The 23,893-nt window shown below is 42.5% G+C and overlaps 1 protein-coding gene across 1 annotated transcript; it reads right to left on the reverse strand.

The window, feature by feature from the left end:
* TMEM80 (transmembrane protein 80) lies at nt 1–23,891 on the reverse strand. Its single transcript, XM_077458822.1, has 5 exons — nt 23,523–23,891; nt 11,540–11,556; nt 8,686–8,779; nt 6,383–6,475; nt 1–2,470 (listed from the first exon to the last, which is right to left on the reverse strand). Exons 1-5 carry the CDS (start codon nt 23,539–23,541, stop codon nt 2,265–2,267), a joined length of 429 nt encoding a protein of 142 aa, XP_077314948.1. The 5' UTR covers nt 23,542–23,891; the 3' UTR covers nt 1–2,264.
* Between the last annotated feature and the right edge of the window lie 2 nt (nt 23,892–23,893).

Here is a 23,893-nt window from a genome sequence, read left to right on the forward strand (position 1 = left end):
TTATTGTTTCAAAATGCAATTAGGTAATTTATTTATAGAAAAAAAATTTACTACACAATTATAAATGGATTATAATATAAAAAAGTGGAATACAAATTTGGTATAAAAATACATATCAGAATTCCATATATTTTAAACAGTTTGTTAAGACACATACATTAATGTAAAAGACAATTAGTGTAGGAAAAAATATTGAAAGGTAGTCATTAGGGTGATTTACTAAATGCAAATAGACTGTGCACTTTGCAAGTACAGTTGCACACATTTTCCCCAGAGCTTATGAAATGTGGTAAAGCTTTATAACACAATCATGTTCAAAGAAAAAAAAAAATTTGGTTGGACAGGATTGGATGATGGAAATCAGCAGAGCTTCACCACATTTACTAAGCTCTGCGGAACTTGCAAAGTGCATAGTCTATGTGCCTTTAGTAAATGAACCCCAATGCATGGAGAAAAATAGTGGGTGCTTGTTATACATCATAGGTCCGGAGTGCTTGCTCTGGTTTAGACCTGCTGAACCTTGACAGGCTCATGAGGAAAGATGTAGTATAGATGGAAAAGTGAAAATCTTTGTATATCTAGCTCTCAAAAGCATGGAACATCAAAGCACCAGATTATAGGCACACTGTCTTTTGCTAATATTATACATTCCTGTGCCAGGATTACCACCTTTACAAAGAACATTTTACTGTTGTGGGTTTAGTAACACCAACAAGCTTCATTTCTAACACTTTGGCTAAGTTTACACTACTTTCAAAACTCCTGTCAAAACTGTACACATTGCAGTGCCCAGTGTAGTTCACATGGTCGCATTACCTAGGCATTGCATCCCCAAAACTTCCATTGATGTCAATGTAAACGTGCTGCAAAGGCACTGCAAACGCACCACAAATGCCCTTATGGCATTACAGCACATTTGAGATGCCTTTAGCATTACTAGCCAAGATGATAATACAAAAATGGATACAACAGAAAACCAACACTGAGGGAGGGGGGTCTGCCAAGCGTTTAATGCAACGCAAACACGTCAAAAACACATTGAAAACGTGTCATTAGAATTAAAAACAGATGTTTGAAGCATTTTTCTAACGCTCCTCAAATGCCTAGTAAAGCAGTCTGCATTTGATAATATGAACAGCACATAGAGCTAGAGTTTGGAAGGAGTTTGGAAGGAGTTGATGCATCTCAGCCCCTTTCCATTCAAGTCTATAGTAACGCACCATGGGTGCCAGTGGATTAAGACCAACAACAAAAATGTGTCTGTGGTGTGTTTTAACACACATCAAATGTGCATAGAGCATTTGGAGAAAGTTTTTAATGCGCCTAAAACGCGTGTCAAATGCAAGGAACAATGTGCATTAACGCTATAGGCACTTTTATTCAGTGTCAGTATTTTGAGCAAGTGTGAACAAGGCCTAACTGAGCCTGTAAAAGTTTATAATCTTTGTTTATAATGTTCAAAAAATGTACTCAAAAAGTAAAAAAAATAAATCACTTTTAACTATCATCATTGTTTTCCTATAGCTTTACCACTTAAGTCTTAATCCTAATCCTCCCCTAAACCTTTAAAGCGTTAGTAAACCCTTTTTTGGCACTTGTACCTACAGGTAAGTCTATAATAAGACCTATCTGTAGGTGCAGTGAAAATCTTCTAAATGTGCACAGTTTAGTGGCTTTTCACACTTCATGCAGCTACTGATGTCACCGGCGCATGCGCTCTGAAGGAACGTTATACCCGTGCCATCCCTTCCGAGCTCCGCGCCATGCTCCCAGGCTTCCCTGCACGTGTGCCGGAGTGACATAATCGCGGCGCAGCCAATCAGAGGGCCAGAGGACGGAACCTAGAAGGAAGACTGGGTGAAGATGGAAGCACCTCTCAGCGGTGACAGTGTGGTGCTGGAGGGCTTTGTTCGAAGGTATTTCATAATGTGCTTGTATGCGATACATACTAGCACATTATGCCTTTACCGTGCAGGGATACAAAAAAATAAAAATTGGTGCGATTTTTTACTTCTTTAAATTACCACTAAAATAAAACCAGATACTTAACTTCTTGGTGCTGCAATCTGCGCTAAATTCCTACAGTCCTTGTACAGAGGTCCCACAGTGCTTTAATAGGCTTTCTTTGTAAAACATGCCCTTCACTACTTGCCAAATATTTTATTTTGTTTGTCTTTTGACCGTAATGTTATTTAGAATTCTTCTCTGAACATCAGAGTCTTAAATATATATATATATATATACACTACAATGTGCTGTTAATGTTAACGGAAAAATGTGGCAATGGTGAAAATTTCTAGGATTGCTTCCAGTCCATAAAGAACCAACAGGATGGCATTTATGATGAGATCTGCTCTTAGGATGTATGTCTCCCACGCCAGGAAATATACAGACAGAAAGACATTGCCAATAGTCAAAATCAGACTGGATCCTAAGGGAAGCTCTTCTTCTGTTAAATTTCCCATTGTTCCTGTAATTAATAAAATGTGTGACAGTTATAAAATGACCCATTATTTTTTTGTTGCATCAATTACTAATGTTCTAAACCCAAGCTTTCAGAACAAGGGTGGGCTAATTTATACAAAACAGGGAATGAGAAAGGCATGGCTGCCCATAACAACCAATCAGATCGCAGCAGTTTTCAAAAGCAGGTTAAAAAAAATAACAGATGGAACCCTATTTGCTGTAGGAAACATGGATATGTTTCATCTACTCATATTTGTATATGTCAGCCCCAATGTATCCAGAATTGAGATGGGCATGGATTGGGAATAATACAGTATAAGATGGCTGCAAAGTAAAAAAGAAAGAAAATGTTTCATAGCATTTAATTACAAACTGGCTTGTATGACAACTGTCTATACTTTACAATATTCTTGTGAAAAGCAGAGTTAACTACTTCTAACCACTATATAGAGAAAGTATAATACACACCTAAATTAGGTCAAATGTACCACTACAATAGGTGATATCCTACCGCAGTCCAACAGATCTAATTTTGCTATAGATGCAACAGTACTTTTTATTGGATCATGGAGAGCATGATTCCAGAGAATTCCAATCCCTGGCAACAGATAACATATCGGAATGCTAACAAGTGCCATCAACAGATGTCTTGATTTTGATTAATTAAGTCTTTTGGAACATCATCGAGTTTTATGCTTTATCTGTTTACTGGATACATTATTTTATTGGGGCCATCAAAGGGAAACTATAGTGTATTAAAAAAGTACTTATTTTAAGTTATGATAACATTTATACAGCAGCAAAGTGTTGTACCATGCTAGTCATAGACACTCTAAACCTAATCTTTTCTACTCATAACATTTATATGAAAGTCATTTTTAATGTGTCCTATTCATGTTCACTTTCTTGATGTTCCCTATTTTGATCATTTCTCATATACAGATGTGTAAATACTCCATCTAGTGGTCATATATCATGGAATGTGATTAGCAAGGAAATGTGACATTTGGAAAATATGTAGGATGCTGCTGCTGAAAATGCTAGCTGCATGGCTGTCAGGTTAAAGTGATTGTAAACCCTTACAAACCACTTTGACCTACAGGTAAGCCTAGATTAAGGCTTACCTGTAGGTCCAAGAAATATCTCCTAAACCTACACGGTTTAGGAGATATTTGCCAAAAGACAGGCACTGCTGTCTACGGCACAAGCGCCGTAGACAGCAGCACGCAGGCGCACTGAGCGCGCCGCAGTTAACTGCGATGTGCCGCGAGTGGCGGCTCCCGTGCGCATGCGCGGGAGTGACACCATCGCAGCTCCGTCAAATGACAGCGCCGGAGCAGTGAGACCCACCAAGAAGATGGAGGCTCCCTACACAAGGGGACATCGGTGACTTCGCTGGCTCCTGTGTCAGGTAAGTGACATATAATGGACTGCTATGCGATGCATAGTAGTCCATTATGCTTTACCTTTGCAGGGAATCAAAGAGGAAGTAAACCCATCAGGGTTTACTTCCTCTTTAATGCTTTGGCTTCAATAGATTGAGTTAAAGCGGAGGTCCACCCTAAAATGGACCTTCCGCTCATCGGAATTCTCCCCCCCTCCGGCGCCACAATTGGCACCTTTCAGGGGGGAGGGGGGTGCAGTTACCTGGATAATCCAGGTAACTGCACCCACTTCCGGGATAGCTCTCTGCGGAAAGGGGCGTAGATTACGCCCCTTTCCGCAAGTGCCCGCCCCCTTCCGCAAGTGCCCCGCTGCCTGCTGGGAAACACACAGATCCCAGAGGCAGCGGGGACCGTCCTTATTGCGCAGCGCAACTCACGCATGCGCAGTAGGGAACCGGGAAATGAAGCCGAAAGGCTCCATTTCCTGATTCCCATACCCAAGATGGCGGCGGCAGCACCCGAGTGACGATCTACAGATCGGCTTCGGGTGCCGACATCGCGGGCGCGCTGCACAGGTAAGTGTCACTATTTTAAAAGTCAGCAGCTGCAGTATTTGTAGCTGCTGGCTTTTAAAAAAAAAAAACGCGGAGTCCCGGTGGACTCCCGCTTTAATGATCCTAAACAAGTATAAGAATTATGACATTTCTCTGAATTTCATTGGATGCACACTTACTCTGGGTCATTGATTTAAATCTAAAACATTTTGTCATTTTGGATAGAGTAGTGAATGGTTAGAATTTCTATTCCTCTTTCTTTTTTTTTAAATAACAACCATATCATACTTACCTCCTCTGTGCAGTTAGTTTTGCACAAAGTGGCCCTGGTCCTCCTCTTCTGGGGTCCCTCAGTGGCGCTGGTGGCTTCTCCTCTTCTTGAGTGCCCCGTCGGAGAAGCAATCTCCTTCAGTGCACCTGTGCGGGCGTGCTCCTGAGTCCTGCTGCTGCGTCTATTGACACAGACAGCAGGACTTGGCCCCGCCCCCTCTGGTGCTTGCGTCATTGGATTTGAGTGACAGCAGTAGGAGCCAATGGCTGCGCGTCTATCAATCTATCCAATCAGGACAGGAGACATTGGCCGGAGCTGGCGCATTTGTAATTCACGGGAATTACGGGGCTCTGTAAATAAAAGGGGGGCTTAGGGGGTCTGCTGAATGACAGTAGGTTTTTCTCCGTAATGCATAGAATGCATTACGGTGAAAAACCTTGAGGGTTTTAAACCCCTTTAACTTCCTGTCCAGTAGGCACAGTAGGAAGTGTAAGGAAATCTCTCCACAGTGAACTAAATCACTTCTTACATGGTTGTCACCGGAAAAAACGTCCTTATTGTAAGTTAAGGGGACTGATGAAGTCACGTGTTGTGATGTAACGTGCGTAGGGATTGGCCGGAAGTTTGAGTGACCGGAAGTGTTGCAAGGAGTGTGTTTGACACATGGCTACATACGAATGAGCTTGTTTTTAACTTTTTTTGATGTAAGGCAACTTGGCATTTTCAATAAATTGTGTTATCTTTACATATTACACTATGGGAGGCCTGTTTTCTTTTATTTCCTTTAATGGCGAACACTGAAAGTCCATAACGGAACCACGAGATTTTGAGGCCATTCAAGCTGTCAGCAGAGAGAGGGCTTGCTCAGTGGATCGTGAACCACGTCCATAACCATCTACACGGACATCTTTTGGGAGTACGGATGACACATAGGCAATCCCATCCCAGGATATCGATGCAAGGCATATTTTTCTCATTTTGGAGGTAAGGGCTCTGGAAGCATTACGTGACTATTTAGTCACAAAGATTAATATCAATTTCACAACACAACTGTTTATTTAGAAGATTCACCAGGATTATGGACACTCATAACTAATACTGAGTAGGTCCTCCTTTGGCTGCCAAAACAGCCCTGACCCATGGAGGCATGAACGCTAGTAGACCTCTGAAGGTCTACAGTATCTGGCACCAAGCCGACACTATGTAAGTTGCGTGGCTTAGCCTCCATGGATCGGACTTGCTTTTACAAGAGAGCCCACCACTAACTCTAAAAAAAAAAAAAAACGGTATTGGGATGATGCCTGCAGCTGCAGGCATTATCCTGGCATAACCACTTGAGGTTTAGCGACAAACGGGTATGTCGCTGGTCGGCAAGTGGTTAAACACATCAACTTCAGAGACAACATGTTTACATATTGCCTCAAAAATCCCGCTGTCTTTCAGATGCATTGTAACAAGATAATCAGTGTTATTCACTTAACCTGTCAGTGAGCATAAAGATATGGCTGATTGGTGGATATTACAGACTATACAACAAAACAAAATATTAAAGCTGCCCACACATTCAGATAAAAACTGTTTCACAGGAAGGCTATGGGAAGAGGGATTGCAATTATCTGAGGGATTTTCATTTTTATGAAGCTTTTTTGATTGCTTTGTCTTCTTCCAGAGAATAGATTTCAAGAGAAAGTTGCATTGTTACTTACCCAAGTACAACCGCACAGACTCAAGGATTACCATGAGGAATAGAAGACCAAGATCTAAAGCCAAGTTAGAGTCTGGATAACTAAAAACCTGACCTGCACATAAGACATAAAGTGTAAAAAGTGGTGAATACGTTATAAAGTCAGCACTCAATAGAGCATTACTTGGCTGTGACAATATTAAAGTGAACCCACTCCCTTACCTTCCTAATTACCGTATATTATTTATTGTATTTTAGTTCACTTGTGCACCTATTATAAAAGTATATTTTCTCTGAAATACAGGCATACCCCACTTTTAATACACAATGGGGTTTATTTACTAAAGCTAGAAAGTGCAAAATCAGGCTCACTTCTGCATAGAAACCAGTGAGCTTCTAACCCCAGCTTGTTTAATTAACCTCCCTGGCGGTATGATTCGTTCTGGTTTTTGGCATTTTATATTGTAGTCCTGTAATTCTTAGGAATAACTCTCTTAAATCTGTTCAAACAAGAGTCTAGCAGACATCCCGGGTATGATAAAGTTTATAATATAATAAATAATAATAAAAATTATTCAATAATGCAATCAAATCCTAAAACACTGAAAAAGGGACACTTTCCGGTTGCTATGGACAATCTCTAAATTCCAGGCAGAAAAAACAGTATTTATAATATAAAAGTGCATGCAGGGCACTGCACAGACTACTAGGGACAAAGGGGATGTGTAATTTTTTTATACAGTACCGTAGTTTTACTTTTTTGAATTTGGCGCCGATCTCCGCTCCCGTGTGCCGTAACGTCGCAGGGAACGGAGCTCGGCGGCATTCAGCACTGTGAATCGAGCGGAGGACAACTTGATCACACATCGCTGGATCCAGGGGACAAGGTAAGTAACTCTCCCTGAGTCCTCTCTGTATCCAGTGATGCGATCCCGAGTCTGGCTCGGGGTCACCGCTCGTGGTGCTGAAATCCCAACCCGACTCGGGATTATCGCTAGGGAGGTTACGTTTTGGTAATAAAACCTGGAAGCTCATTGGTTTCTATGCAGAAGTGAGCCTGATTTTGCACGTTCTAGCTTTAGTAAATAAACCCCATTGTGTACTTAAAAGCGGGGTATGCCTGTACTTGGTAAGGGCTGTCCCTGAGTCTGACCAAACTTTGAAAGCTATCTAATGCCTCGACCTCACACAGAACCTGTTCTGTGCCAGGGCGAAGAAGTGGGGTTATCACAGAGGCCCGTCAGATCGTGGAGAAGCCCACTCCTGGATACTAATAAGTATTTCAGGAAAAAAAAAAAACATATTGTGGCTGATTTACTAAAGTATGTGCAAGGGAATGCTTTCACTTAGCAAGGTGATCTTTGCTGACTTTCATTATCTACTCATGTGCAAGAAAAACTTTTTTTTTTCCTGGAGTCCACTGAGACACACAAGACGTATTTACCTTTGGGTTACATTGGCACCTACAGGAGGAATGGACACTGGAAAATCAAATTTAAAAAATATAGGCAAGTTTAAAGCAGTAGTAAAGTCTGCTTTGTGATTATTAAGGCTTCCTGTAGGTAAAATATCTCCTAAAGGTGCACTGTTTAGGAGATATTCACACTGGATGCAGCCAGTGACGTCACCGGCACACGTGCTCTTCAGAACTCCACCCCGGGAGCCGAGGGCTCCCACACGCATGCGCGCAAGTGATGTCATTGTGGCTCCGACCACTTATACAGCTGGAGTCCGCGAACCCAGAAGGGAGACAGGGAGAAGATGAAATCCCTGTCAGCGGTGACAGTGCTCGCTGGAGGGCTTTGTTCTAAGGTAAGTATTTCATAATGTGCTAGTATGTGATGCATAAACACCGCAGAGATGGAGAAAAAAATCCATCCACTTAGAACATTAGTTTAAAAAAAATGAAGACATGCTGATAAGTAGAAGGGGTTTTACAGGGCTGGCCAACGTTTTTTGTATGCCAGGGTCCAATGTCCAATCCTGCTGCAGGTGGCAGTATAACCCAAAGGTGAAAAACTTAATGTGTCCCTCAACGGATGAGAAAGAAATCCCTAGTTTTTCATTTCCCTAGCACAACTGGGTATTATTTGCAAAGTGAATGTTAAACACATTTACAAAGCTAAGGAAAAATGTAATTTTGGAAAGTGAACATGCTCTAGCCCTCCAGTAAATCACATGCCTTGTAAAGGTTATAGAATTAAAAAAATATATAATATTTATTTGACACTTTTCCAATTGTTTTACATGTTATTACACATTATTGTCTTATGCTTGTACTTGGAATTGACTGGAAATTTTCCATGCGACCCAATGCTTACTTACTTTTATAAATAATCATTAGAAGTGTAGCAAGAAAATAAAACACATAATACACAACATTGACATAAAGTAGGATCTGGAGAGGAACAGATGACAGCTGTTTACAATGGTGTTAAGGAAATTTACAAATATGAGAATTTTGTACTTGAAATGTGAGGAGTTTTCCTCTGAGAAAGGCTTGGAACATAGATTAAAATGTCACATTAGCACAATCAATTTGCAAATGATAAAAATACCTGTTTTGCATGTTGGTGGGTGTTCTAGCCAAAGGCTTTGTTTTTAAAGCTGAATTTCAGAAATGCAGCAACTTTGTAAAAAGTGAAGGCACACTATGAGTTAAAGTGCTAGTAAACTCTCCATCTTAAATTGTACCTACAGGTAATCAGGCTAACCTGTAGGTTTATTTTTCCTAAATGTGTACCATTTAGGAGACATTCACATCAGCAATAGCTGACGACGTTACCCACGCATGTGCACTGACGCTCTGCATTCAGGGCGCACAGTATGCCGTGGAATGCACAGTAGTGTGCCTCAGCTGGGGAGTGATGTCATCGTGGCCCTGCCCATTCAAACGGCCATAGGCTGCAACTCAGCCCCGTCAGCATATGGTATGTTCTAAAAGCACATCAAACTCAGGAAAACAATGCCTCCTGACTAAAGACAGAACTTAGGCCATATTATACTATGGCCAAGAAATAGTGGTAGAGGAACATTGGACACAGGTCTTCACTGGTATAAAGTCATTACTTGAGCCCAACTATCCTGCATTCAACAGCTCATCACAAAGACTGGGACCCCCAGGACAGGAATGAGTTGAGAAATCCATGTGTCATAGCTCAGATGGAGCCAAAGGAAAAATCCTTAGGAGTCTTCATTGTTCAGCTGGTTACAACAAGCAGGGCAAAGACAGCTAATGCATTTCTCCCACGTCACCCAGCCCCAGTGAATGGGGATTGTGTTGACTGTCTTTTGCTCTGTTTATTGTAACCAGTTGAACAATAAAGACCGTGGACTCCTTGGCATTTTTCATTTGGCACTGTCTTTGACCTATTACACTTACATTATACCAATAATATACCATAAAAAGGAAGATGTTATGGCAAGTAGTCATGTAATAATGTAGTAATGATTTTGCTATAGTCCCCTGCAATATAATGTTACAGCATCGAAACTGAGTTTACACCCAGATTACATGGGCTGGGAATGTATTAAGGCCTCATAACACTATCCAGGCAGTTATTGATTAACTATGAAATTCTCTTTCTACGTAAACATCAGCACAGGGGGAAAGTAAAGCAGGTCCACTGTTGTACATCATCACATTGCATTTAGATTACAGGCATACTCCACTTTTAACAACGCAATGGGGTATATTTACTAAAGCTGGAAAGTGCAAACCAGGCTCACTTCTGCATAGAAACCAATGAGCTTCTAACCCCAGCTTGTTCAATTAAGCTTTGGTAATAAAATCTGGAAGCTCATTGGTTTCTATGCAGAAGTGAGCCTGATTTTGCACTTTCCAGCTTTGGTAAATAAACCCCATTGTGTACTTAAAAGTGGGGTATGCCTGTGCTTTAGGTATTCCTGGATCAGCACTGGATGATCTTATACTGCCAGATCTATCACGTTAAAGGTGCATAAAACGCACACTGCTTGGTACAGTCAGGGTATCAATAGATGTACAGTACCTTGAAAACGTATTCATACCCATTGAAATTTTCCACATTTTGTCATGTTACAACCAAAAACGTAAATGTATTTTATTGGAATTTTATGTGATAAACCAACACAAAGTGGCACATAATTGTGAAGTGGAAGGAAAACGATAAATGATTTTTCAAATTTTTTACAAATAAATATCTGAAAAGTGTGACGTGCATTTGTATTCAGCCCCCTTAACTCTGATACCCCCAACTAAAATCTAGGGGAACCAATTGCCTTCAGAAGTCACCTAATTAGTAAATAGAGTCTACTTGTGTGTAATTTAATCTCAGTATAAATACAGCTGTTCTGTGAAGAGGTTTGTTAGGGAACCTTAGTGAACAAACAGCATCATGAAGGCCTTCATCTTCAGCAGGGACAGGGAAGCTGGTCAGAGCTGATCGAAAGATGGATGGAGCCAAATACAGGGCAATCTTAGAAGAAAACCTGTTAGAGTCTGCAAATGACTTGAGACTGGAGCGGAGGTTCACCTTCCAATAGGACAACGGCCCTAAACATACAGCCAGAGCTACAATGGAATGGTTTAGATCAAAGCACATTTATGTGTTAGAATGGCCCAGTCAAAGTACAGACCTAAATCCAATTGAGAATGTGTGGCAAGACTTGAAAATTGCTGTTCACAGATGCTCTCCATCCAATCTGACAGAGCTTGAGCTATTTTACAAAGAAGAATGGGCAAAAATGCCACTCTCTAGATGTGCAAAGCTGGTAGAGACATACCCAAAAGACTTGCAGCTGTAATTGCAGCGAAAGGTCGTTCTACAAAGTATTGACTCAGGGGGGCTGAATACAAATGCACGCCACACTTTTCACATATTTATTTGTAAAAAAAATTGAAAGCCTTTATCATTTTCCTTCCACTTCACAATTATGTGCCACTTTGTGTTGATTTAGCACATAATATACATTAATGTTTTTGGTTTTAACATGACAAAATGTAGAAAATTTCAAGGGGTATGAATACTTTGTCAAGGCACTGTATGTGGGGAAAATGGTGCATAGTGCTACAACACAGAAATAGAGTGGTTTTTGAAAAAAATACAAGCTGCAAGCAAAATAAAACCAAATATATAATGTAAATATAATATATAATGTATGAAAATATATATATAATATAACAAAGTCTGAAGGATACAACCAAGGAGCTCTTTCCTGTAAAAAAAAAAAAAAAAAAAAAAAAAACACCAGTTAAAGAAAATATTATGTGACTGCTAAACAGGTAAGATTGTAATCCAATTACTGAATTATGAGATGATTGCCCATGGGCAGTTTCCATAGTTGATATATAACCCCTACCTGGTACCAAAAGCAGGTGGTGTTTTAGTGGATCACCATTTTATGTGTTTCGGAGATATGTCAGTTTTTCACTAAAAAACTTTTTGCTTTTGTAATTTATTTTTAGTAAGCATTTTGGATTTATAGTTAGCTCTGTTTCAACTGTTATTGTGGTGGATATTGGAGAGTTAACCTGCCTGATGATTTCTTATATATCTCTGGGGTTCTCACTGATGAGATGACCGTTCTTGGGTACCAGATTCTGTACACTTGTGGTGACTATTATGGGTAGGGGGGGTTATATTATTTATTCTACTGGTTTAATTTATTTATTCTTTTATGAAAAATGCAAAATGTAGTATTGGAATGTGAAAAGTTGTTGCTGGAATACAAAAAGGTGTTGAATGAACATGGAAACATCATGTTGGAACATAAAAAGAAGGAAAAGAACAGGCGCCTCTAAGTGCAGTGGGACTACTTTATTCATATAAATAAGTATAAAACACACTCACATGAGAGATGATAAAAAGCAAACTCATAATCCATAGACATGACACTGGTACAGGGCTCTCCTCTCCCAGCTCCTCTCCAAGCCTTTCCACTGTTCAACAGCAGTCAAAAGGGGAAGCAGAAACGCTGGCAAGTGCAAGCAGTATGTGACTACAAGTCTCAGCATGCGCGCCATGAATACTGACTACCAAACAACTCTGAAGTGGATTTTACATACTTTATCCATGTAAAAACCTGTCTTAGCGAACATACTGGGACTTGTAGTGGTTTTAGCGTGTGGGCAGCTGTCGGTTTTTTGGCTTCAGTGAGGGGGGTGTCACGTGGTTCAGCGCATCACACTGTTTACTTTTTCAACTTTATATACAGTGCACAAAGTGACACTTCAGTCATGTCTGCACACAGCAGCACAATGTGTTGGGCTGCTGTAGTGACAGGTAGTGCCTTCCTGTGCACTGCAGTAAAATGCCACATGTCTGCATATTACTGCAGCTCACTGTACTGGGCCTCCAGGCTGCACTGCAGAGTGAACAGGGCACCTAGAAAACAGAAATCCAATTCGATGTGCGCTAGTGGCAAATGGCATTGATTAAGTTTGGAAATGCACCAGTCACCTCACTATAGGGTGGATTTACTAAAGGGAAATAGACTGGGCACTTTGCAAGTGCAAGTGCTCCAGAGCTTAGTAAACGAGGTGGAGCTTAACTTTGCAAAGAGTACCCAATCACATGCAAGGAAAATATAAAAACAGCAATTTTGCTTGCACGTGATTGGATGACCAATAGCAGTTGTAAAGTGCGTAAAGGTTTGATCAACCCCTATGTGTGACCCGTGTGAGTGCCGTGTTTGACTGTTAGGGGGATGCACAGGTGTTCCATCATTAGAAATTCTGTATATAGGAGATATATATACATAACAAACAGACAGAGCACACAGTCCACATGGGCTTTGCTACTTAAAGAGGAGCTCCAGGCTCCTTCAGAAGAAATTAAAAGTCAGCAAACAAATATTGTAGCTGCTGACTTTATATATATATATATATATATATATATATAAAAGGACACTTACCTGTCCAGGGATCCCCGCAATGTCCTCACCCGAGCTTATTCTTCAATCGGCTTTGGGTGCAGGCGCTGCCATCTCTAGTAAGGGAAACGGGAAGTGACACAGCTGATTTCCTGCTGTGCATGCGTAAGTCACGCTGTGCCTTGTCAATGGTACCGTAGTATCCTGGGATGTTGTGTCCCAGAAGATTGCAGGGGGAGGGCGGTAAACTTCCAGCTCAGTTTGCTGCAGAGATCTGAGCTGGAGGTGGGAGCGGTTACCTGTCAATGCCAGGTACCTGCTCCCCCCCCCCCAAAATTGCCAAATGTGGCAGTGGAGGGTGCAAACAAGTGGAGCTTCCCCTTTTGGGTGGCGCTCCGCTTTAACTGCAGACAGGAAACAGGAACTTTATTCAGGGAAAAGAAGTAGAGTTTACAATGGAGCAACTACAAATTTATTTATTTATTTATTTATTTTTTTTAATTCTTTATTTATATCCAATTTTTTTCATAACAAAATAGATACATGTATGAAAAGGAGAGGGAACATATTCATACAAATACAATATATACAACACCAAAAAAAAAAAGAGATTATTAGTTTAAACCTACTCCATTGTAAACTTAAAATACCTCTCTACTCTCCCCCTCACACCCCCCCCCCCCTACCCACCCCGCCCTTACCTTGTAGAATCGCTAGTGGGTTACCTCTTTGTGACCGTTATTTCTAACCGGGTAATATTTTCTTCTGAAGTTTATTGTGTAATTTCCTCCACATATCTCCAGGACAACTTAAATTCTTCCCACGATGCCCATTTGTTTGAGCCTCCCTCTTCTGCTATTAAGTCAACATCCCCTTCGTTATAATTTTCTATTTTTTGTATTTCATTTATACGGAAAATCCAATCCGATATTTTAGGGCTCTCATTTTCTCTCCATTTTTTGGGGATTAAATTTTTGGCGGTGTCTAACAGGATTGGAATTAATGAGGTTTTATATTGCTTTATGGGTTCGTCTGTCCCATGAAATAGAACAATCCACGGATCTTCTCTTATTTCCTTTTTTGTTACCACTTTGATTATCTCTAAGATTTTTCTCCAGTAAGTTTTAATAATGGGGCAGTCCCACCAAATGTGGGCCATAGTCCCAGTTTTTTTACACCCACGCCAGCAATCCGCAGATTGCTCTAGTCCCATTTTGGCCATTTTATCGGGTGTCGCATACCACCTTGCAAGGCACTTGTAGTTCGTTTCTATCAATTTATTATCTACTATCCCCGAGTGAATTAGTTTAAAAATCTTATTACGAGTTTGTGTGCTACATTGTGACCCCAGCTCTAATTCCCACTTTTGGAAGTATGGCGGGTCCTCCAATTCGTCCCCCTCCGAAAGAATCTTATATAAAAGCGTTATATTTTTTTTTGATTTTTCTCTCAGACATAGACGCTCCAGGGGTCTCAGTTCCTCTTCACTACGGATTGGCTGAGGTAAATTTGAAATGAAGTGGCTAAGTTGGAGGAACCGCCACCCGTCCATTTTCATGAGGTCTGTGTCCAAACTAAGTACTTGGAATGAAGCTATTTTACCATTGACTAATATATCTTTTAATTGTGCGGTGTCTTTCCTAATCCAATTACCCCCCACCTCCTGTTTGCCCGGTGTGAAAAAATCATTATCTTTAAGAAAAATCAAGGGTGAATTGTACCCCCACTTGTTTTGTGAATGTGTTCGGTCCCAAATCTTTAAAGCTAAACGTGTTATCTCGTGAGCGTGAGGTCCAATGGACCTGAACTGTGGAGGGTTCCATATCGTGCGACCTAAAAGTGCTTGACACATTGTGTTCTCTACACTCACCCACCTCTTTTTATTTGCCTCTTTCGCCCATTCAACTACTCGAGACAGAACCACTGCATTGTAGTATCTTTTTAGATCCGGGACAGACAGTCCCCCTTGCATTTTTCCCCTGCATAACACCCCCATGGCAATTCTCGGTTTTTTATGTTGCCAAATATACTTCGAAATTAAATTTTTCATTAATCTAAAATAAGCCGAAGAGAGCGGAATGGGAAGCATTTGAAACTTGTATATAATCTTCGGGATTAGTATCATTTTAACTGCATTGATACGCCCTAACCAAGAGAGGGAGCATGTTGAAATTTTTTTTATTTCTCTTTTGATTTCATCGAGTAAGGGGATATAATTCTTCGTGAATATTTTCCTAATGGTGTTCGACAGATAGATTCCCAAGTATTTGATCTCCTTGCGCCATGGGAAACGGAATTCTGTCCGAAGGTTCTCCTCTTCCTGGGTACTGATGTTAACATTCATAACTTCGGACTTGCTGAGGTTTATTTTCAAATTCGATATTTTGCCGAATTTTTCCAACACCCTCAGCAAGTTCGGAATCGTGATCCTAGGTTTAGTAATGAAGAATAACACGTCATCCGCGTAAGCGGCTAATTTGTGTTCATCCCCTCCCAACTTGATCCCCGTTATATCCTGATTTTTTCGGATAAAGGTCAATAACGGCTCCAGAGATAATGCAAATAGGAGTGGAGAGAGTGGGCACCCCTGTCTGGTGCCGTTACTCATTTGAAATTGAGAGGAGGATTCTCCATTAATTTTGACAGAGGCCTGCGGGTGGTTATAGAGGACCTGGATCCATTGGATCATTCTCGGGCCTATACCCATAACTTCTAACGTTTCTATCATAAGTCCCCAGTCTACCCTGTCAAATGCTTTTTCTGCATCTATAGACAGGAATAGAGCTGGGGACCCACTGTTTTTTAGGGCCTGGAGGAGGAGTAAAGCCCTCACCCCATTGTCCCTTCCTTCTCTCTCGGGAATAAATCCGACCTGATCTGGGTGCACTAGATCACTCATCTTGTTCTTCAGCCTGGCTGCCAGTATTTTGGCGAATAATTTTGTGTCCACATTCAATAATGCTATTGGCCTATAGCTTGAGCAAAGTAAGTGATCCTTCCCTTCCTTCGGAATTACCGTAATTGAGGCCCGTAAAGCTTCAGTGTTCATGTCGTATTGTGTACCGAGCCCGTTCATATAGTGACATAATCTTGGGACTAAAATTTCCTTAAATTTTTATAGTAAATAATCGTGAACCCGTCAGGCCCGGGACTTTTGCCCAATTCCGTCTCCTTTAATGCTCTATAGATTTCCTCCTCAGTAATAGGTCTGTCTATACTGTTTCTTTCACTCTCATGTAATTGGGGTAAGTTAGTATCATGCAAAAATTCTTTAGTAATTTCCTTATCCCCTTTACCACACCTCCCTTTTTGGCCAACATTATATAGGGCACTGTAGTATTGTCTAAATACCTCCGCGATTTCCTTAGTGGTATGAACCATCTTCCCGTTCTTATCCTGGATTTTATCAATAAAATTGGTCTCCCTCCTCCCTTTTAGTTGTCTCGCTAAGTATTTGCCAGTTTTATTTTTCCCATAGTGTCTCTCTCTAATTCTCCCTTCAAGTGACCTCCTTGCTTCCTGATCCAAAAGGTCTTTAAGTTCCTCCCTTTTATTAATCAAAAGGTGAAGAAGTTCCGGCTGTTGGGCCTTTTGTTTTTTGTGCTCTTGTTCTAATCTATGGACTTCTTTAATCAGGTACTCCCTTCTCTGAATTTTAGCTTTTTTTTTATTTGTGCCAATGGAGATGAGGATACCCCTAATATATGCTTTATGTCCTTCCCATAGGGAGGCACCCGAGATATCCCCTGTATCGTTCGTCGAGAAGTAGAATTCTAATTCTTTCCGGATTATCTCGATGGTATCGTTGTCCTGAACAAGATTTTCATTTAATCGCCAAGTAAAGGGTTGTCTGTATAGCCCTGGTATCCTCAACTTCATTGTCACAGGAGAGTGATCAGAGAGGGAGGCTATTCCTATCCCTGTCTCTACGACGTCCTCTAACAGCCTATGGTCCACCAATATGTAATCCAATCTGGAATACGTCCCGTGCACTGGGGAATAGAAAGAGAAGTCCTTCGTTTTCTCATGTTGTGTCCGCCAAGCGTCCACCATTTGATGTTGTTTCAGGCGATGTTTCAATATTTTCAGGGTCCTCTCATTCGTCCCCCTTGCGCGGGACGTACTGTCCATGGCGGAATCCATACAAAAATTAAAATCCCCTGCTAGGATTACATCACCAGATTTAAATTCTGCTAATCTTCGCAGGATCCGTTTCATATATCCTAAGGGATTATTATTTGGACAATATACGTTAGCAAGAGTAAACACCCTGTTTCCTAGCTCGCCCTTAAGGAGCAGGTATCGGGCCTCAGGGTCAGTCAATCTATCGATCAGAGTAAATCGTGTATGTTTCTCGAATCCAATTGCAACCCCCTTAGCCCTCCTAATTGGGGAATCACCGTAGAACCAGGTCGGGAAGCTGTCTGAATATAACTTAACATTCGAATCCAGGGAGAGATGGGTCTCCTGCAAGAATACTACTTCAGCTCTGCATTGATGTAATTCCATTAAGAGTTTGTACCTTTTGTTTAGGGCGTTTAATCCTCTTACATTGTAGGATATAAAATTTACCTCAGTCATCCTGTACTGACTACTGGCATATTTAATCTATATTTATTTATCCAACCCAAGATTTTCATGACTCTTTCGGTCCCCCACACTACAAGGCGATTCTCCTCCCACTCCTCCCCCCGCCCCCCCCATCCCTTCACCCTCCCCCCTCCCCCGCCCCTGCCCCCCCCCCATCCCTTCACCCGCCCCCCTCCCCCACCCCTGGCCCTGTCCTGGCCTATACTTGACAATGGGGAGCACTGCCCCCCTCTGCAAGTAATACCTTCCAGGGTGTGACTCCAACTGCGGACTTCCACTTCAACACCCCCTGTCCCCCCACCCCTAGGGGGAGAGATACTCCGTCTCCAGACAGGGAGTGGTGGAGCCCGGATCCGCCTCACCTATCCATCTTCCCATTCCAACCCAACCCCGCACCCCTCCCCCGGGTCCCCCCCCCCCCCGCCCCCACCCCAAAAAAACCACTCAGAATAAGAAAAAAAAAACAAAAACGACCAGAAACAGACAGAGAAACCAAAGGGCCCACGCGATAAGCGCTGGAAACCCCCTCTTCCCCTCCTAATAAGCCCATTAATTTTCACGAGAGTCTCGGGGGAGCTTAAGGGGTGGAATTCCCAAGTTATTACAGAAGACCTCGATTTCTTCTAGGAACTTTAACTTGAAAGTCCTTCCCTCTCTCTGAACAATCAGAGCTGTCGGAAAACCCCAGCTGTATCTTATATTGACACTTCTCAGTTGTTCCAGTAAGGGTTTGAGTTGTCTTCTCCGAGCCAAGGTCCCTGCGGAAAGATCTGCAAAAATTTGTAGGGTTGTCCCTTCATATTGTAATGAGGGCAATCCTCTTAGTTTACTCCAAATCTTGGTTTTGTCCTCGTAGAGATGAAATTTTACGATCACGTCTCGGGGTACCTCTACCCCCAGTCCTGGAGGTTTCCTTACTCTATGGACACGATCTATTTTTAATTCTTCACCTTCCACTCTTCCTAGTAAAGGGTTAAATAGCTTCGTCATCTTTGCACCGTGGTCTTCTCCTTGTTGTTCAGGTAAGGCTCTAATCCTCAGGTTCTGTCGTCTGCTCTGGTTTTCCTGTTCCTCCAGTCTGTATAAAATGTCCCTGTGAGCCTCTTGCATTTTTCTAGACTGCGCTTTTAAGTCTAGTAATTCCTGAGCCTGTTTGCCCATTAGATCCTCCGTTTCTTCTATTCTCCTTAACAGGTGACCCATATCCGCCCTAACGGTTAGGATCTCTGACTTAATTAAATTTTCCAGTTTCAGAAACATTTCTTGTATTTCACCTTTGGTAGGTGTTTGGGAGATATCTGTCTGTTCTCTATTTTTACCATCCAGGTCTGACTCTGTTTCTTCACCAGAGGAGTCGCCTTGGATCCCAGTTGCTTTTCCAGCCTCCTTCCTCCTCTCTCGCTTGCCCACTTGTTTTTTATCCAGGCCTGGGCTTTTTTGGCTTGTCTCTTTAAGATATTTCTGGATCGAGCTTGTATTTAGGCTCTCTTTAGGGGCTTTAGAGTCATTGACTTTTGGGTTTCTACCCTTCATGTTGTCCCTCTTCGGCTTTCTCCTCCCCAGAGTTCCCTTTCGCTTGGAGACACCTTAGAAAAAGGCTGTGGGATTGCAAAAAGCAAGCAAAAGACAAGGGTGCAGGTAATAGTAAAACTAAAATAGTCAAGTCCTTTCCTCTGAGCTAGCTATTGGCCTGTCTATGAGACAGCGAGCTCTTCCCAGGAAATCAGTCCATGAAACTCTCGGGTCACGGTAAGCAAAGGGGAGATCTACTGCGCCCCTACTTAGGCAAGAGTATAGGCCAGGGTATCTCCTTTAACTGTCCATATCTTTGAGCGGTAGAGGCCAAGAGGAGAACAGAAGAGGAAGATAATACCAAAACGGGCCACTAGGGGTCCCCTATTCTCCCTTTACACACAGGTGTATTCGCCCCCAAAAGAATAAGATTGAAAATGTAATTTTCTAGTTCTGGGGGATTACCAGATGCTATATTTGGGGTCTTTGGTCCCTCCTGCGATAGGGGAATCCTCATGCGACTCTCAGACTTAGTCGTCCCCGGTTTCTCCTCTCATTCAAAGCGGGGGCATATGGTCTTGCCCGTGACTGCCTTACAAACAGACGTGGGTCCTTAAACTGGGCTACCTTTAATTTAAATCAACTCGAGCAGGAGCAGCAAAAAAAAAAAAAAAAAAACAGGAACTAAAAAGTGCCCCATCAATCAAAATTGTATCAGAGATCAATACTGAACTTTTCAAGGCTTAAATAACATGTAAAAGTTGACAGAGGGACAGTCCCTAGAAATCAGGGACAGTCCCTAGAAATCAGAGACAGTCCCTAGAAATTAGGGACAGTCCCTAGAAATCAGAGACAGTCACTAGAAATCAGAGGCAGTCTCTAGAAATCAGAGACAGTTCCTAGAAATCAGGGACAGTCACTAGAAATCAGAGACAGTCCCTAGAAATCAGGGACAGTCACTAGAAATCAGAGACAGTCCCTAGAAATCAGGGACAGTCCCTAGTCACTAGAAATCAGAGACAGTCCCTAGAAATAAGAGGCAGTCCCTAGAAATCAGAGGCAGTCCCTAGAAATCAGGGACAGTCACTAGAATCAGAGACAGTCCCTAGAAATCAGGGGCAGTCCCTAGTCACTAGAAATCAGAGACAGCCCCTAGAAATCAGAGGCAGCCCCTAGAAATCAGAGGCAATCCCTAGAAATCAGGGACAGTCCCTAGAAATCAGAGACAGACCCTAGAAATCAGAGGCAGTCACTAGAAATCAGAGGCAGTCCCTAGAAATCAGGGACAGTCCCTAGAAATCAGGGACAGTCCCCAGTCACTAGAAATCAGAGAAGTCCCTAGAAATCAGAAGCAGTTCCTAGAAATCAGGGACAGTCACCAGAAATCAGAGACAGTCCTTAGAAATCAAGGACAGTCCCTAGTCCCTAGAAATCAGAGACAGTCCCTAGAAATCAGGGACAGTCACTAGTCACTATAAATCAGAGGCAGTCCCTAGAAATCAGGGACAGTCACTATAAATCAGAGACAGTCCCTAGAAATCAGGGAAGTCCCTAGTCACTAGAAATCAGAGACGGTCCCTAGAAATCAGAGGCAGTCCCTAGAAATCAGGGACAGTCACTAGAAATCAGAGACAGTCCCTAGAAATCAGGGACAGGCCCTAGTCACTAGAAATCAGAGACGGTCCCTAGAAATCCGAGGCAGTCCTTAGAAATCAGGGACAGTCCCTAGTCACTAGAAATCAGAGGCAGTCCCTAGAAATCAGAGACAGTCCCTAGAAATCAGGGACAGTCCCTAGTCACTAGAAATCAGAGACAGTCCCTAGAAATAAGAGGCAGTCCCTAGAAATTAGAGGCAGTCCCTAGAAATAAGGGACAGTCACTAGAATCAGAGACAGTCCCTAGAAATCAGGGGCAGTCCCTAGTCACTAGAAATCAGAGACAGCCCCTAGAAATCAGAGGCAGCCCCTAGAAATCAGAGGCAATCCCTAGAAATCAGAGACAGACCCTAGAAATCAGAGGCAGTCCCTAGAAATCAGAGGCAGTCCCTAGAAATCAGGGACAGTCACTAGAAATCAGAGACAGTCACTAGAATCAGAGACAGTCCCTAGAAATCAGGGGCAGTCCCTAGTCACTAGAAATCAGAGACAGCCCCTAGAAATCAGAGGCAGCCTCTAGAAATCAGAGGCAATCCCTAGAAATCAGGGACAGTCCATAGAAATCAGAGACAGACCCTAGAAATCAGAGGCAGTCCCTAGAAATCAGAGGCAGTCCCTAGAAATCAGGGACAGTCCCTAGAAATCAGGGACAGTCCCTAGTCACTAGAAATCAGAGAAGTCCCTAGAAATCAGAAGCAGTTCCTAGAAATCAGGGACAGTCACCAGAAATCAGAGACAGTCCTTAGAAATCAAGGACAGTCCCTAGTCCCTAGAAATCAGAGACAGTCCCTAGAAATCAGGGACAGTCACTAGTCACTATAAATCAGAGGCAGTCCCTAGAAATCAGGGACAGTCACTATAAATCAGAGACAGTCCCTAGAAATCAGGGAAGTCCCTAGTCACTAGAAATCAGAGACGGTCCCTAGAAATCAGAGGCAGTCCCTAGAAATCAGGGACAGTCACTAGAAATCAGAGACAGTCCCTAGAAATCAGGGACAGGCCCTAGTCACTAGAAATCAGAGACGGTCCCTAGAAATCCGAGGCAGTCCTTAGAAATCAGGGACAGTCCCTAGTCACTAGAAATCAGAGGCAGTCCCTAGAAATCAGAGACAGTCCCTAGAAATCAGGGACAGTCCCTAGTCACTAGAAATCAGAGACAGTCCCTAGAAATAAGAGGCAGTCCCTAGAAATCAGAGGCAGTCCCTAGAAATAAGGGACAGTCACTAGAATCAGAGACAGTCCCTAGAAATCAGGGGCAGTCCCTAGTCACTAGAAATCAGAGACAGCCCCTAGAAATCAGAGGCAGCCCCTAGAAATCAGAGGCAATCCCTAGAAATCAGGGACAGTCCCTAGAAATCAGAGACAGACCCTAGAAATCAGAGGCAGTCCCTAGAAATCAGAGGCAGTCCCTAGAAATCAGGGACAGTCACTAGAAATCAGAGACAGTCCCTAGAAATCAGGGACAGTCCCTAGTCACTAGAAATCAGAGAAGTCCCTAGAAATCAGAAGCAGTCCCTAGAAATCAGGGACAGTCACCAGAAATCAGAGACAGTCCTTAGAAATCAAGGACAGTCCCTAGTCACTAGAAATCAGAGACAGTCCCTAGAAATCAGAGGCAGTCCCTAGAAATCAGGGACAGTCACTAGTCACTAGAAATCAGAGGCAGTCCCTAGAAATCAGGGACAGTCACTATAAATCAGAGACAGTCCCTAGAAATCAGGGAAGTCCCTAGTCACTAGAAATCAGAGACGGACCCTAGAAATCAGAGGCAGTCCCTAGAAATCAGGGACAGTCACTAGAAATCAGAGACAGTCCCTAGAAATCAGGGACAGGCCCTAGTCACTAGAAATCAGAGACGGTCCCTAGAAATCCGAGGCAGTCCCTAGAAATCAGGGACAGTCCCTAGTCACTAGAAATCAGAGGCAGTCCCTAGAAATCAGGGACAGTCACTAGAAATAAGAGACAGTCCTTAGAAATCAGGGACAGTCCCTAGTCACCAGAAATCAGAGACAGTCCCTAGAAATCAGAGACACTAGAAATCAGGGACAGTCCCTAGAAATCAGAGACAGTTCCTAGAAATCAGGGACAGTCCCTAGAAATCAGAGACAGTCTCTAGAAATCAGAGACAGTCTCTAGAAATCAGAGACAGTCACTAGAAATCAGGGACAGTCCTTAGAAATCAGAGACAGTCACTAGAAATCAGGGACAGTCCTTAGAAATCAGAGACATTCCCTAGAAATCAGGGACAGTTGGGGACTATGTGTTTGGTGTGTGGACTAGATTCTCCATTATAGGACAGTGTGGATATGTAAGATACAATAATAGAAATATTACTTGCTACTCCCCTATGACTTGGTCCATTGATTTTAATATGTATTAATGCGGGCACAGCTATTATGAAGCATGGACATATAGCTCTTCAATGCAGACACTCACACCCCATAACAATGCTCTATATATTTGTCTATCCTGCCTCCAGCACCTCCCCAGAAATGGGGTTCTCGCCTGGTTTGGGGGATCTGCCGTCACTATGGTAACGCGTCTCTCACATACCTCTCCTGTACAGCGCCATCTTCCTGCTGAGATCGGAGATTCTCGGCTATTTCCGCCACTAAAGCGCCAGGGACGCCTACTGAATTTGAGGGCAGCCATCTTTGTTAAAGGCAAACTGGATTTTTCAGATTTATAACGCTCCCCGTGTACATAATACTGCATGTATGTCAGAATAAACGTTTCTATAGTATTGCTCAGGATTATGCCGACATGAGAGGATACAGCGTACATGGAAAATACAACACAGTATGGCAAACAGCCTACATAAAAAAACTGGTATTCAAAAATGTGCCATTACGGAGGTCAGGGCTCCTCCAATTGGCAATGAGTATCTCGCGCATGCGCACTGGGTCTCTGGCGCTCGGGTGTGT

Source organism: Lithobates pipiens, unplaced genomic scaffold (assembly GCF_037356315.1).
Source record: "Lithobates pipiens isolate NorthernLeopardFrog02 unplaced genomic scaffold, aLitPip1_a1.2 Scaffold_10, whole genome shotgun sequence".
NCBI classification, from domain to species: Eukaryota; Metazoa; Chordata; class Amphibia; order Anura; family Ranidae; genus Lithobates; species Lithobates pipiens.

What these genes read in the sequence shown, in the direction of transcription:
- TMEM80 (XM_077458822.1), bottom strand. An exon ending in TCTAATGATTATTTATAAAA is followed by an intron (nt 6,476 to 8,685) that starts GTAAGTAAGCAT and finishes TCTTATGTGCAG; the next exon opens with GTCAGGTTTTTAGTTATCCA. An exon ending in GTCTGTGCGGTTGTACTTGG is followed by an intron (nt 2,471 to 6,382) that starts GTAAGTAACAAT and finishes TATTAATTACAG; the next exon opens with GAACAATGGGAAATTTAACA.